The sequence below is a fragment of the Erpetoichthys calabaricus genome, chromosome 2 (genome assembly GCF_900747795.2).
Source record: "Erpetoichthys calabaricus chromosome 2, fErpCal1.3, whole genome shotgun sequence".
NCBI lineage: Eukaryota > Metazoa > Chordata > Cladistia > Polypteriformes > Polypteridae > Erpetoichthys > Erpetoichthys calabaricus.
In genome coordinates, this window is record NC_041395.2 from 45,236,258 (window position 1) to 45,253,186 (window position 16,929).

General features: G+C 36.1%; 1 protein-coding gene across 1 annotated transcript in view; it reads left to right on the forward strand.

Annotated features, from left to right (window-relative positions):
• Nucleotides 1-16,929, forward strand: part of fen1 (flap structure-specific endonuclease 1) — a 52,410-nt gene that overhangs the window by 14,134 nt on the left and 21,347 nt on the right. The window contains exons 2-7 of the mRNA XM_028793696.2: nucleotides 3,381-3,483; nucleotides 5,597-5,699; nucleotides 5,779-5,842; nucleotides 5,913-6,022; nucleotides 13,265-13,401; nucleotides 15,490-15,556. Of these exons, the coding sequence (XP_028649529.1) occupies nucleotides 3,381-3,483; nucleotides 5,597-5,699; nucleotides 5,779-5,842; nucleotides 5,913-6,022; nucleotides 13,265-13,401; nucleotides 15,490-15,556 (584 nt within the window). The remainder of the gene's footprint in view (nucleotides 1-3,380; nucleotides 3,484-5,596; nucleotides 5,700-5,778; nucleotides 5,843-5,912; nucleotides 6,023-13,264; nucleotides 13,402-15,489; nucleotides 15,557-16,929) is intronic.

Below are 16,929 nucleotides of genomic sequence, written 5' to 3' on the forward strand. Positions count from 1 at the left end.
GGTTGCTGAAGCTTGGGAAAACACATGCAAGGAATCCTTACAGAAGTCTTGGAAAAATCTCTGGCCTGAGCTAGAGTTTGTCCAAACAGTTTTCCCCCCCGACAAAAGAAAATTGCGAACTTCTTCAATTGGTGAAAAGAATGCCAGGTTGTGAAAATGCAGAAGAGTGCGTGGAAGAGTGGACGGCCGTTGACGACTGTGGCCATGAAGAATACACAGATGAGGACATTGTGGCAGCTGTGCAGGGAACGTCAGCTGATCTCAACGCAGACGACAGTGAGGAGGAAGGGGACGCGCCGACTGATGTTTTTCCACACACTGCCGCAGCCAGTGCCCTTGATCTCGCTTTGCGCTACGTTGAGCAACATGCCGATGCAACCCCAACAGATGTTATGTTTATGCGGCGTTGGCGAAACATTGCTTCTTCAAGCCGTTTTAGGTCGTTGCGTCAGAAGGTGATCACTGACTTTATCTCTTAGATAATGGTTTGCTTTTTACGTTTTGTGTAAATCTGTACAGAACATGGATTCTACATATGTGAGTAAATTCGAACTTGTTTCAATTTTAAGTAAGGCTGTATTTTGGATTTTTAGTTAGACAGCGAAATTGAAAAATTACAAGTTTCTTAAATGTACATTAAACGTACGACATAACTTGAAAAAACTTGTTTTCTTTACTTTTTTTTCCCTAGTCCTGTTCGGATTAGCGGGACTCTACTGTATAAGCTTATCAATGCATACATTACAACTTTGAGATGACTGTCTACAAAGTATTTGAAAGTTTAACAAAACAGAAGCTGGGGAATCCATTTTCTTACGACTGGGCCTCAAAGCTGTGGGTTGATCTTGAAGGTTGCATAAGAATTTGGCCTCCGCATTTAAATCCAGGCTGAAGACTCCCAACTTTAATATAGCATACCCGGACTTGAACGGCTGATTAGTTGTGCAAATTGCACCTCTCGCTGTTTGTTAGTTCTTTGCAAAAAATAAATAAACATCAAAGTTATTATAAATTTTTACTGACCCCGTATTCTGATTCTAATTTAGTGTCTAGTGCCACAGTTGCAGTATATTTTGTCCAACCTCTACTCTTGCCCGTGAAAATGACACAGCCTTGGAATCCAGTGATACAGGTCTGCCCTGGGCACAGACGCATAATATTGTAGAATTCCGAGGATGGGCCGGGTGGTCACTAGAACTGTTATTTAATCTAAATTTAGTTGAACTTTATCTCTTATAAATGATAGTAGACTGAGATATTTATTTTCTTTGGGAATTCTGTTACCTGGAGTTTTTGTTTTCTTTCCCTCCAGTCAAAAGCGGCTATATTAAAGAGTATTTTAACAATCTTATGTTGGTGTAATTTTTGTTAATCAGATTGAAATTTGAGTTGTTCATCCACAGGTCTACCTTAATTTGTGTGTCCTGGTATGTAAATGTTGTCTCATTATAGCATTAAGTTTACCAAAGATCAAATATAATATCAATATTAGGAATCATTAAACAAAGCAATTAGCTTTAATTCACAAGACTATGACATTGTCTTTCCAGTCAATTTTAAAAAGACCTGTGATCAAATTTTTGTAGTTTCTTTTTACAGCTTGTATTTATCAATTTATGCTAAAAAGAAGTAGTTTTAAATTCAGAAGTACAAATGCCAACTTTAAATATGTAATTTGGCTTTTCATATAATGTATCACACATAAACTAAGCTGATAATATACTTTGGAGATTGAAGGGTGGGATATTAAAGAAATTAAAATGACAGGGTTGTAATTTAGCTTAATTAAAAGTATAGATTGCTAACGTACACACAGATGTCTCCTCTTGACATTCCTAGGAGAAAAATGGTGGGGTTACATGCATTAATGATGAAAAATATATAGAATAGAATATAAATAGAAGCCCTCTCTCTTTCTGCATAGGTTCATGCACATATTTATCAGATACAGTTAACTAGCTGAAAGTTCAAATAAAATTAGCAAGTCATATTAAAGTGAGTCTTTGGTTTGATACATTAATTACATCCACAACATGATAATATGTTGTAATTATAACTTTTAAGCTAAAATGCTATTAGTATTTATGTAAATATATTGCTTGTATGAAATTCTGTTTTTTGTTTTTATAAACTTTTTTTTTTTTAATGAAGAAAGCTGAAAATCAAGCATCACGCAGCCTTGTATCCTCCTTTTGTGTTATGTTATGAGCCAAAAACATTGAGTTTTTTCAACAAAAATGTTATGTGTAACACAGGTAAATATTAAAAGGTCAACATAAATGCAGTTGAGAAGGTATGTCTAGTGTGTACTGCTGTACTGATGCAGATTTAGTACACGTCCTTTAAGAAACATATCGCACCAACACACAACCCAAAGCCACAATTGGGACTGTATATGTGTGTTTCTTTGTGCGCCTTTCTTATAATGTTTTTCTGTTGCTTGCATATTAGAGGGTAGAATGTCTGTGCCTGAACTGCACAGCCAACCTGCCCCTTGTGTTATTGTAAGCCACCAAAGCGCAAGGTTTAGTGTCTCACATTTTCGCTGAAGCAAATGTTGATAGTTGCAGCATTATGAACAGTGCTTACGGGGCTAACATCTGTCTTGTCCTTCTTCTTGATTGCAGTCATTTTCCCTTTTTTGCACCATGGTTAGGCTTCACAGGGCCAAATTCACCACGCATATCACAGTGGTTCGGTCATCTGTATACATCAGTTTTGCTATCCGTGTGAATGTCTGGTGACTATTTTACACTGTTATCACTATTGTTTGATTCAACTAATGGTTTCTTCTAAAATTGACTTTACACTTTCTCATTTACACACCATTGTGTTTTGGTTGATGGTTCCACCCCATTTATGAAAATTGATGAGTTACCATAGAGTGGCAAAACACATTTAAAAAATTCTTTTTTTTGCAGCATAATGTCATTTCACCCACTTGATGGCAGAAGAATACTGTCTTAAGAGTTATTCAGACCTTACACTGTAAACCTAGTTTTGTTAAACTTGACTTGTTTGTATGGAATTTTATTTGATTTTAATAAAATGCTTAAAAAAAAAAAAGACTTTACGCTGTAAAGCAGATCATTAAATGCCACCCTGGGTCTGACTCGGGTTAACGGTAATAAGATTGAATTCCAAACCCAAGTCACATTCAAGGTTAACTCCAAGGAGTTGAAGCCAAGACATATTGTATCCTAATTTTAAACTATTAGAAAAGGAAACTTGTAGGGACACGAAATATATTTCATAGCTAAGAGTAGAACTATATGATCCTTAAGATTTGAAGAAATGAATAACAAATCATAACACTGAAATTTATTGTCTTTATTCCACCTAAATGCATATTTGTTTTTCTGTCCTTTTCTTATATTTAGGTCGAAAAATTGCTATTGATGCATCAATGAGCATTTATCAGTTTCTAATTGCTGTTAGGCAGGATGGTAATGTGCTGCAGAATGAAGACGGTGAAACAACCAGGTATGCTTGTGTTTTCCTTTCATTAGATACAAAGTCTCCAATTTCAAATGTTTTATTCTGTGCATATTGGGAAAAATGCTCCAGTTTTAGCTCTTGGAATAGTTAAATAATGATGGCAATGTAAAAGCCACCATTTACATAAAAAATGTTTTCTGCAGTTAAAAAAAATACCTTTCCAACAGACTTTGTGACATTGAGAGTTATGATATTGAATTATTTATTTTTTGTATGATTAGTGCTACCAATTCACAAATTGAGCATCCTTGAATCCTTCACCCTGTGGAATCTGCACTTTCTGGCTGGATTGACCTCTGGGTGCTCTGGTTTTTCTCCTACATCCTCAAGATGTGTTGCATAGGTTAGCTTGTGATTGCAGACTGGCCCTTGCTTGACTCTTAATGGGTCCTGTGATGGACTAACATCCTCTTCATGGCTGTTTGCTGCCTTGTGTTCATGGCTGACAGGATAGGCTCTACCTATCTACGGCCTTGAATTGTATTAAATGCATTTTAGAATATTATGTTGTTCTATTGTTATGCTATATTCCTCACACATAAAAACTCATATTCAACATTACAGTTCTTTACTAGTGTGTTTAAAATATTTATATTGTTTTATATTATATTGCCATGGCATCATTTAATCATTTTTTATTTTATGTAAAAGTAAATCAATGTAGATTGCAAATAAATTTCATAAATGTGAAACATTATTAACACAATTCCAATTAACATGTTATTGAACCAGACAAAACAGTGTCATAGTGGGTAGATTTGCTGCATCATAGTATTTGAACTCCAGTTTGATTTCTGACTGACATAACGTCTATCTGGAATTTGCTTATTCCTCCTGTGTTTGTGTAGATATTCAGCAGATGATATGGCTGGCCTCAACAGTCCAAAAAATGCGGTTAGGGTTGTTGGTAAATATAATTTGTTCTGGTACATTTAACTCTGGAGTTATACCGGACTTGTTCCTGCCTTGTGCATGTAGCTGTTGCAATGGGCTGTAGTCCTTGAGACACTGTTCACAGTCAGAGGATTAGAACATCATCTAGACAGTGTTTTTAGCCCTCACTATCTTCGAATGCTGAGCACATATCTTTCCTAGAAATCCAGAAGAATGTGGTGGACTAAGGTCACTGCATTGAAAGAGAAGCTGCACTTGACCTTATCCAAAGAAATGCCTTTCGAATACCATATATACATATTTTAGGAACTGAATATTTAGGATATCCTCCATAATGCATCTCGTTATTGTTGTGGGGAAGAGAGAAAGGGTACCTCTGTAATGGCAAACTGCATTGGTGGTTCCCTTTTCTGTCTGACCATGCCAGGATATCTGAGGGATCATGAAAGTTATTTAGTGGACTTATCTATCTATCTATCTATTGTACGTAAAGTTTACTTAGGAATGGGGTTCACTATACAAATGTTATTTATAAACTATTTTTTATTGATTGCTTAAGAATATAATCTCATGCTTTGTAGTCCAGACTTTTTAGCTACACATCCTGAAACAGACAAAAAATGAAGCAAAAGTCTTTCTAAAAAATTGTAAATTTTTCATTTTTGGAGATATTTTTTTAATCCTATTAGGTTCAATCTTTTTTGTAGCATGGAATTAAAATAATTTTATTTTTGATGTAAACTATTGTCTTTCATTTTGCCTTCAAAGTGATTTCAGATGCTACAAATTAAAATGTTCATATGTGTACATCAGCGTTGTGTCGTGATATTATTTTTTTATATGAATTATGCACCAACAATTCACTTCTTCATATACAGTATACATTTTTGTTTGATTCTAATATCAAATTGAATTAATGCAGCAGTCCTACTGTCCTTAAAAGTACCATTAATCCTGAATTCCTTTTCACATTTTCGATAGTCTTGAGCATTTCTTGGGTTGAGACGTGCTCTCCTCATGTCACCCAACAACATCCACATCCTTTTCAACCTCCATTTAAGTATCATCCTCAACACTTCCATCACAGGGCAACTCTTTACCCTTTTTTAACTCTTTCTTCTTCCTCTGTCCACCTTATACTTGCTTGTTATCTTTCAGACAGAGTTGAGTTTTGTATTTTTATAGGCAACTGTTTGTTTTGCAGTCATCTTATGGGCATGTTTTATCGCACAATCCGTATGTTGGAGAATGGCATTAAACCTGTGTATGTGTTTGATGGCAAGCCACCACAGCTAAAGTCTGGAGAGGTGAGTCTAAGTTATAGTGTGTAAGGTAAATAATGGTTTACATAAGTGAATTAAATCAATAAATCTTTCTGTCTATCAGCTGGAAAAGAGAAGCGAACGAAGAGCAGAGGCAGAGAAGCAACTGGCACAAGCCCAGGAAGCTGGTAAGTAAAACTAGGATGTACGTGACATATTTTCTTTTATATCATAGATAACAAAAATTTATTATTACAGGAGAGGCAGAGAACATTGAGAAATTCAACAAACGTCTTGTGAAGGTTACCAAGCAGCACAATGATGAATGCAAGAGGTTACTGACTCTTATGGGTGTGCCTTATGTAGAGGTGAGCCATTTATTTCGCTGTAAGAAGCCACTTTGTGAATATTTGTTTGTTTTAAATGCCTCGTTTTTTTGGTATTATTCTTCTATTTGAGCAGCTTATATTTTTATGGGTAGTAATTCATTCATTTTTCTAGTAGAATGTTTAACACAGTGATCATGATAGTGGATATATAAAAAATGAAAGCAGGAGAAATCCTGTCAGAATTTATTCCACCTTTATTGCAAAATTGAGATCTATACAAAGAAGGTGAATACAAATCAAAAACTGTTTAGTGAAAAAAGGAAAAAATAAAATCATATAAAAACCTAGCTGCATTAGTGTGCAAACCCATAAGCTAATACTAAGTTGGTAAACCTTTTGATTTTCTTACAGCAGTCATTTTGGTTAAGAGTCTTATCAGTTTGGCACACCTGGACTTGGTGTTTTTTTTTTTTTTTTTTTTTTTGTCCCCGAATCCCCCCTCCCAACTCCTCCTTTCAAAAAAAAAATCCAGATCTGTCATATTACGAGGTCACAGCTCCCTTCAGGTCACCATACAGATTTTCAGTTGGATCAGGGTCTGAGCTCTGGCTGGGCCATTCCAGAATATTGATCTTCCTTTGAGGCCATTGATTTGTTGATTTTCTCTTGAAGGTTTTGTGCCAAAATAGACTAGTATGCATCTAAGACTGCCAGTAGGCAACTGCTTAAAAAAATGGCATTTGCTAGCTATTGAACTTTTCATCTTCCTTGAGCTTCACCGAACTTTCTTATTTTACAAAGTGATCACATTAATACTGCAGTGGGTTGGCACCCTGCCCAGGATTGGTTCCTGCCTTGTGCCCTGTGTTGGCTGGGATTGGCTCCAGCAGACCCCCGTGACCCTGTGTTCGGATGCAGCGGGTTGGGAAATGAATGGATGGATCACATTAATAATATTAATAAATATTGACAAATTCAATTTTATTTCATTTTTTTTAAAAAATGTCTCCAAATTTCAATTAGATCTGTCAGGGAATTTTTGAGATTTTGGGGTATTTATTGTTTCTGTTGTGGGGGAGAGGGATTAGCCCTAAATATTGATATATCGAAATGTCCTTTCTTAATTGGTACCTAGTGCCCTAGATGCACCATTCTGCCAAATTTCAGCTTTTTAAAGTGAGAGAGTGAGTCAGTCAATCAGTCGACTTTGCATTATATAGAGATTTAATAGTAACAAAAATGCCTTGCATGTATTTTGGTGTTTTATCATCACTGTTTTCTGTTTACATATTGCTTATAAAATAAAATAAAAAGTTAAAAAAAAAATTTTGTCTTGTGTACCTAAAGGTACCAATTATTCCTTTTCACAAAATACAAGATAGCAAGTCTATTAGTCTTGGAATTAGTGGGGTTTGTTACATAAGATGTCAATATAAACATTGAATATTAATGCTAAATGAGCCAAATCTCATTGTTACTTGGAAACAATTTATACTGGAGTGCTAAAAGCACTTAGAGTGGAAGATTAAATACATGTACTATACTCTGGGAAGGTTGCCATACTCATTAGAGTCCCACTGGAAAGTTGACAAAAGGAGTGATAGAAATGTTAGCATAATATTTCTTATATTTAATTCTTTCCAGAACATTGTACACAAAATAGCCTTTTGGAGGGCAAAAAGAGTTGACACTGGCTGGTCAGCTAGTATTAACTAGAAATCAAGAAAAGCGGTGTACCGATGAATCCTCATAATCTGTTTCTCCCACCAATCCACCATTAGTAATCAGTCAATGAAGACTTTAGTATAGTCCCAACAGAACATGGGCAGGTATTGGCACTCCACTTATTTTTAAAAATTCATGTGTCTGTGCTGGATACCCTTCTGCATCTCACCTGACTTATTGTGCAACAGTAAAGATTTTCCCTCGTTCATCAGCAGCAGGTCTCCTTTCAGTTCTATTAAGGCAGTATAATTCCACTGAGACATATTTATAGTATATTTTACATTTGGGTGCTTTACCGGTTCTGTGTTCAGAGCATCTGAATAATTGATGCCACACATGAGTGTGGAACATTTGGCTGTACTCTCAAACCAGCCTTGTGCAAAGAAATGGCATGACTTATCACTTGGTGTGCAATAGTTAACTCTAATTTCATCAGACAGCTGTTCTACATCGCCCTCTTAGGCCATCTCTTTGAGCAGGTACACTTTTGCTCTTCTTTTTTTGTCCTCCACGTCCTCTCTGTCATAGGAGTTGTTGTTGTTGTTGTCTGTATTGTTCCATTGTACATTAAAAATCAAATTACATCACCTACCCCTTTTATGTGATGTATTATATGTTGGTTGCCTTAGAGACTGATTTTCATTAAGTATGTCATTAGTTTCAAGACCAGGCCAGTTTGAGTCAGTTTATTTGAAGAAGGGCCTTAGAAGCTGAGGCCATTTTACTGTAATTTGTTTGACTGGAGACTTTCATGTGATTTTGGTCTTGTCAAATAATCACAGTGCCTAGTATTTTGCAAAACAATCATTGTTGTGCAAAAACGTTTTCTGTTTTGCTCCTGTGTCTTTAGATTTGACAAAATACACTAATGGCTTGGAAAAAGGTTATAATTAACAAAGAAAAATGTTAATAGTATAGGGCAGTATGTAATGCATTTTGAATATTGATAAAGTGGGCTGTTTTAAAAAGATCCCTGGGCCATGACCAGTCTGCAGGCCTTAAATCTGACACATATGCTGTAGCTTGACTTTTAGTGATTTCATTATTTTGCTTCTGTTTTATCATTTTTAGTCATCTTGCAGTTCCCTTGGAAGTTTATTGTAGTTGAGGACCACAACTTTAAAGAACTTCCGCACAGCAGATATATTGTAGCGTCTGGGGGTTTTGTTGGATTTTTCAGTCCTTCACATTTGTCTACTAGCTGCATTTGTGTTTAGATCTCTCCGTTTGTAAGTCAGGGACGATTAACATTCCTCTTACATGCATAACTGGTTCAAACATCCTCTGACAGTGGCCACTTATTACACTATGTATATATTTTTTTATTTTGATGTACCTACATAAAGGAAAGCCAGGAAGTACAACAAACCTTACACTTTGGTTTTTTTTTTTTTGTTTGTTTGTTTTTTTTCTTCATCAAAAATGACTAGCTTTTGGGAAATTATATAAACGATCTGTTAATCATGTGTTATGAGTAAAAATACAAAAAAACAATCTTTCCCTAAAATGATTGCTATTAATTACAACCAAAGGCCAAGAAATGTTTGTCAATTGCAATTACGTGGTTGCCCAAGGCAACCTAGAAACCATTAAGATAATTTCTCTCTCTCTCTCTTTTTATATATATATAATATATACAGTGCATCCGGAAAGTATTCACAGCGCATCACTTTTTCCACATTTTGTTATGTTACAGCCTTATTCCAAAATGGATTAAATTCATTTATTTCCTCAGACAACACACACAACACCCCATAATGACAACATGAAAAAAGTTTACTTGAGGTTTTTGCAAATTTATTAAAAATAAAAAAATTGAGAAAGCACATGTACATAAGTATTCACAGCCTTTGCTGTGAAGCTCGAAGTTGAGCTCAGGTGCATCCTGTTTCCCCTGATCATCCTTGAGATGTTTCTGAGCTTAATTGGAGTCAACCTGTGGTAAATTCAGTTGACTGGACATGATTTGGAAAGGCACACACCTGTCTATATAAGGTCCCACACTTGACAGTTCATGTCAGAGCACAAACCAAGCATGAAGTCAAAGGAATTTGTCTGTAGACCTCCGAGACAGGATTGTCTCAAGGCACAAATCTGGGGAAGGTTACAGAAAAATTTCTGCTTCTTTGAAGGTCCCAATGAGCACAGTGGCCTCCATCATCCGTAAGTGGAAGAAGTTCGAAACCACCAAGACTCTTCCTAGTGCTCGCCAGCCATCTAAACTGAGCGCTCGGGGGAGAAGGGCCTTAGTCAGGGAGGTGACCAAGAACCCGATGGTCACTCTGTCAGAGCTCCAGAGGTCCTCTGTGGAGAGAGGAGAACCTTCCAGAAGAACAACCATCTCTGCAGCAATCCACCAATCTGGCCTGTATGGTAGAGTGGCCAGACGGAAGCCTCTCCTAAGTAAAAGGCACATGGCAGCCCGCCTGGAGTTTGTCGAAAGGCACCTGAAGGACTCTCAGACCATGAGAAAGAAAATTCTCTGGTCTGATGAGACAAAGATTGAACTCTTTGGTGTGAATGCCAGGCGTCACGTTTGGAGGAAACCTGGCACCATCCCTACAGTGAAGCATGGTGGTGGCAGCATCATGCTGTGGGGATGTTTTTCAGCGGCAGGAACTGGGAGACTAGTCAGGATAAAGGGAAAGATGACTGCAGCAATGTACAGAGACATCCTGGATGAAAACCTGCTCCAGAGCACTCTTGACCTCAGACTGGGGCGATGGTTCATCTTTCAGCAGGACAACGACCCTAAGCACACAGCCAAGATATTAAAGGAGTGGCTTCAGGACAACTCTGTGAATGTCCTTGAGTGGCCCAGACTTGAATCCGATTGAACATCTCTGGAGAGATCTTATAATGGCTGTGCACAGACGCTTCCCATCCAACCTGATGGAGCTTGAGAGGTGCTGCAAAGAGGAATGGGCGAAACTGGCCAAGGATAGGTGTGCCAAGCTTGTGGCATCATATTCAAAAAGACTTGAGGCTGTAATTGCTGCCAAAGGTGCATCAACAAAGTATTGAGCAAAGGCTGTGAATACTTATGTACATGTGATTTCTCAGTTTTTTTTTTATTTTTAATAAATTTGCAAAAGCCTCAAGTAAACTTTTTTCATTTTGTCATTATGGGGTGTTGTGTGTAGAATTCTGAGGAAAAAAATGAATTTAATCCATTTTGGAATAAGGCTGTAACATAACAAAAGGTAGAAAAAGTGATGCGCTGTGAATACTTTCTGGATGCACTGTAGATATATAATACCAACATTTGTGTGTGTGTGTGTCCATCTGCTTTTCATGAGAGAACTACTTAACAGATTTAGATCGGGTATTTTCCTATAATTTGCTTGAACATTCTGATTAATTTTGAGACCTCTCTCATTGCGCTAAGTATCATAGTTTGATTGCGGTACCAATTTACTTGCTCAAATCCAAGAGAGATACGCAGCAGGCCTGGGGGAAGGGAGCAGGGCCCTCATCTCTCACGTGCCAGCCTTGGGGCATATCATACATTCGCTTAGCTAGCAAACGAGAGAACTACTTAACGGGTTTAGATCAGGTTTTTTGTAGAACTTAGCTTGAATATTTCGGTTGATTTTGCTAATCTCATTGCACTAAGAATCATAGTTCGCTTGCAGGAGCGATTATTTTCGGGCTAATCCAAGACAGAGGCTGCAGACCGCGGGGAAGGGGAATCGTGACGTCAGGAGTGGGGAGCCGAGCAGGGCCCTCCTCATTCACACGCCGGCCTCCGTTCAAGTCAGTCTACCTCTGTGTTTTGGAGTGTACCTTGCCTCTGCTCAGCTAGCGATACCTTTTTGTTAATTTATAAGGTTTGTCTTGTTTCACTACTACACGGGCAGAGCTGTGGGGAACGGCTAGTACTGTATATACGTTAATGTTATTATAGTTCCAGAGTTTATACTCACACTGTACTTGGCAAAATAAATATTTTGTGCATTACAATACCTAAATCACTGAAAAAAGCTTATGTACAGTATGTACTTTGCACCTGCTTTAGTAATTTGTGATCTGCATTAGAATAATCTTCATCTTTGATTACATCAGTAGGAAAGCCAATTCTTTCATGTTCTGTGTTTCATTAAGTTGTTTTTTTTTTCTTCTCTGTCCTTTGTTTTATTATGACATATCAGTCAGTAGCAAGGGTTTCCTTCAGCCTTTTATTTCCTAGCATTAACAAAGATTGTGTTACATGTGCTTTAATAACCCAGTTACTCACAGAAACACAGTTTCTAAACTGCCATACAAACCCTTATTTCAGATTGAAAAACCAGGATATTAGTCTCTGAGAAACCAGGTTAACACAAGTCGATTTCAACACGATTAACCTGTTTATTTGGTCATGTAAACCCTTAACCAGCATACAGTTAAGGATTTTGTAGTCTACAATGTCTGCTGCACTCTGTTAGCCTATTCATTTCTTTGCTTTGTACTCGTATCCAGCAGCCATAGGTAGAAAATGGGCAATCGCTTTATTCCTTCTTCTGATGGAAATGATGTGTGTTAATATTTTAAAAGTCACTACTTTTATGTTGATGAGCTGAACATACAGTTCTAAACCGAGCATCACAGTTCTGGGAGCTGTGTTTGGACTAATAAGTTAAAAGTAACTTTTTACTGTTAAGTAGAGTCATTACTTTTTTTAAAGTAACGAGTGACCTAATGCAATACTTTTTATTGAAGTAAAAATAATTGCATCATTAGTGGGTGGTAAGGCAAGAAGCAATTGTGGTATGCTGCTCCTTTGCATGGCTCAATTACACAGCCAAGCAGAAAAGAGTGTGCTGTTTGCAATGTAGTAATGGACACATACAAATAAAGTGTCAGTCTAGTTTTAATCAAGCAGTTTGTTATAGATTTGTTGAAACTGTGTGATCAGGTGATGCAGAGGCCACTGTTTATACTGCAAATCTTTTGGGGGCTCCTGTTGAGGATGGAAGAAGGTGATAAATGTTATCTACTGCACATCATATGAAAGAGAAGAAAACAATTAACAGGCCCCATGCTTGTTTTTGGATTCACAGGGGGTGATAATGATGTTTAACTCTTTTACTGTATATGCGGTTTAATGACGTCCGAGTGTTTGCTAAAGGAGAAATGCATAAGTGGACTTGTGCATGTAAACAAAGGTTTTTTAAGAAACCATGTTTCTGCTGTAATTAGGTTACTCATCCCGATGTTGTATGTGCTTATAAACACCCTAAATGTAAGCTTTAATGATCAAAAACAAACAATAAAGTTAAAAAAAAAATTTACAATGTCTTCAGTTACCTTTTTGAGATATTGATAATACTAATACAGCTCACTGTTTTTCAGTTTAATTACTACTTCTAAAATTATTTTTATTTCTAACAAATATATATTTTGCACTTTTTTTAATTAAAAGTTAATTATTTGTTGAGTTTAATCTTAATGTCCTTCCTTTGCATTTGAACTCTTCCAGACTTGAATTAATTATTTACAAACTTTGATTGCCCTTTCTTAGTGTCGTAAATGATTTGCTGCTTTCTTTTTGATTTTCCCATTATTATTTTCTAGGCCCCTTGTGAAGCGGAGGCAAGTTGTGCTGCACTAGTTAAAGCTGGAAAGGTCTATGCTGCTGCCACTGAAGACATGGATGGCTTGACATTTGGAAGCCCCATTCTTATGAGACACCTGACTGCTAGTGAAGCCAAGTAGGTGCACACCACACCCTACATGACACCTGCAGTATATTAGTATTGTATTCTGCTAGACTTTCCACTGCACTAAAAAGTTAATTAACACATTGCAAAAGTAGCTTTTATTATGAAGAATGCTACATATCCCCTCTCTGACACCATATCACTGAGTACCTTTAGCCAGAAAATTATTCCACAGAAATGTGTCAAGAAACACCACTGAAGCTCCTTCGTACCTATGGCAGTATGCCTTTATAATGCCTCACTGTGACTGTTCTCTTATTATTTATAAAAGCTTCAGCTTTTTTTTTTTTCTTGTCTGGCACCCCTTGACTCACAAATGATATACTGTTCAATGTATGTTGATGTCTAGCTATGCAAGACATTGAACTTTTTAGGGTTTCCCTCTATTTTTGGACCACTAGCCCAGAGAAATACTAAAGTTTAGGCTATTTTTGGATCATATTTTGTGCTGGAAATTATACACTTATGATAAAGAGTAAAATATTAGATGTCTTCGGCAGCAGTGATCAGAAGGACTTGAATTTGTGCATATTACATCAACCGACCCCAGGGTTTTACCCCGTAATTGTATACAAAGGGTCCAAGATATTCCTTTTGACAAAACTTTGAATGTTTATTGGTTTGAGTTTAATCCTTTTATTAGGAATCCAGCCTTCTATGGATCTCTATCAGATGACGAAAATTACAAATTTCTGTTGCAATCAAGAATATTTACACATTTTTCATATTTATTTCACATTTAATATTTATACACATTTCAATTGAAGCACACTTTTCAGTATTTCAAATATTTGACACAATTATTCTTGGTTATTATATACTCATTACACTTTTTGTGATCACCCTGAGTTAAGGTAACTTGTGCTTTTGTATAATTCTTCATGTATATTTATTGGGTTGTTCTTGTTTGTATTGTAACTCTTGAGTCTTAAAGACTTTTTTGAGAGTCTAGCTATGAGCATTACTAAGCATTGCTTTTCCTTGCTATATTCCATGTATGTACAAATTGTCTTGACAAATTTCTTTGCCAGGGCCTTTTCATTCTAATTCCATTCTGGTGGTAGTTGTTGAGTTTACCCTGTATATACTGTAACAGTAAGAACATTATAAACAATTCCTAAAGGATCATTTGTTAATTGATAAGTGTTTCCCAAAATTCATGGTAACTAAGATAGAGTGTTAAATCCTTTGTAATGTATGTATGTTTTTTTTTTTTTTTTTGACATATTTGGATGGTGTTTCCTGAGGTGCCTAATTTGTGCAACTTTGTTAGCACAGACAGAGCACATTAAATTCATATCCTAATATTTATCTGTAATTTTAGAATATTAAGATTTACACTTTTCTAAACATGCACTTAACAGTGACATGCACTAACACATATGTAGGATTACATCACTAAAATAATATCCATAGCAGCAGAGTCTTGTACCGTGTTAGCCATAGATCGATACAGGAGAAAGTAGGGTGAAATGACACCTTATAAGGCCTCGAAAGCTTGCATTTGTAATCTGTTTAGTTAGCCAATAAAAGGTGTCATTTCACCCTACTTTCTCCTGTATCACTAAACTAAGTTCACTTAACTATTTTGACTATTACAAATTTCATTCAAATTTCTTGTAGGAGGTCATCTTTCAGTTTTTGCTTAGTTTGTACACTAATTAAATAAATGGGGAAAGGTAATGGTCCAATTGCAAAGAAATAGAAATTACATATGTTCTAGAGTCATTGACACAATGTTTTAAATATTATTAAAATACATACAGCTCCATTAATCATATATTGATGCATGTTCACTTTAATACGCACAGAGGCATTATATGAGGCATTGCTCATGAAAGTCTGCTTTATTTTTTTTTTTTTTTTATTAGAATGGTATTAGTATGATCTGCTTTCTCAAAAGTTTTATATAATTAGAAATACATTTACATTAATTAAATATTGTTCTGTAATATATTATTAAAGAAATACACTTAATATTTAAATGTGTTTAGATTAAGAAAAAGCAACTTGTAAAGTTTTTTTTTTTTTTTTTTTTTAATTTCTTTTTTTAAATAAGAATGTTTGTATTTCTTGCAGGAAATTACCGATTCAGGAGTTCCATTTTAGCCGAATTATACAAGAAATGAAACTTACTCAGGAACAGGTTAGTTTGTTTTCTTTTAAACAGTTTCAGTAGTAGCTTTTTTCTATTCTACTGCATGGTGTCTGCTTAGCTATACAAATTGTGGGCAGCCTCCTGAACCAAAAATAAGCATTATCGCGGTAATGAGTAGCTGGCTTCTCTTTGTTAACTCCATACATTGTATGAAATAAAAAAAAAGAAGAAAAAGAGGGACAGAGATTGTTACAGAACAACATACCTTGGCTATAGTTATGTCTTGAATGATGAAATTGAGGGTCTATTTCAAGTCTTACATTATGAAACTGAATTTTATGCCATGTACACTGTTATTGTCATTCTTAAATACATTAATCTGCAGTACTTTAAATTATGCTTCAGTGAACGTGTGGCTACATATCCAGTAAATTTCATGCAACTATGTTGTACATAACTGAATATTTTGCTCCCTGTTTCTGTGATTTGTCTTTTTCCTGTTCCTGCATTAGACTACAAAAGCTTGCTTGACTCGTAATATGAAAGCAGTGCTTATTAAAAATAGACTTGGAGCAATCAATCGTATTGGACCTTAATCTATAAAGGAGAAAAAAATATATATTTTCTAAATTTTTAAAAGGAAAATTATTGTGATAACCTTGAGTCCACTGTTTACTTTTAAACTCTTAGTGAGTTATTAGTATTCCACAGCACACTAATTTGGGAGATTTTTTTGCTTCCAATACCATATACCAGGGGACCCACAAAGTAAGAATACCACACCAAAGGGTGCTAAGTAGAATGGTCTTTTCTGAGTACTGCAAATACGCCCAATTAGCTGCAGCCAAGAGATGCCTCTGGCAAGTGGCTTGACATTTCTGGCTTTGATGTTCTTTTGAAGTTGCTAATCATTCCCCTTCATGGAGTGTCTTGCTCCAGGCATGACAGTAACAATTGCATGCAGCTTTTCAGGACATCTGTGAGTATGGTCTTATTTGCCTAGTGTCTATACGAGTGCTTTATACATTTATACCAACAAAGCGTCTTCATTAGAAGTTGTTTTCATCTCTCTGACTGGTTAATGAACTTTTATGTACTGCTTGTAAGTACAGTCTTTGGGTGTTTTTGCAGCAGTCTTTCCTGGTCGAGGTTCAACCAAACTTAAAAATGAAATGCAGTCACTCTGTCAATACAGAAGCAAGACTGAGCAGCATATATCAGTGGCTGACAGTCTACATCCTTTGTGCTCATGGAAATATTTTGGCTGAGTATAAGAGTTCACTTGCACAGTTGAAAAATGAAGTTTGATTCTCTGAATCATTTCACAGCTGAAGTGCCATTGTGCGAGTTTTGCTCATTCTGTGTTTGGCATTTTCTTCACCGTCTGGTTTACTACACCTTGGACTGAGTAAAGACTTGTG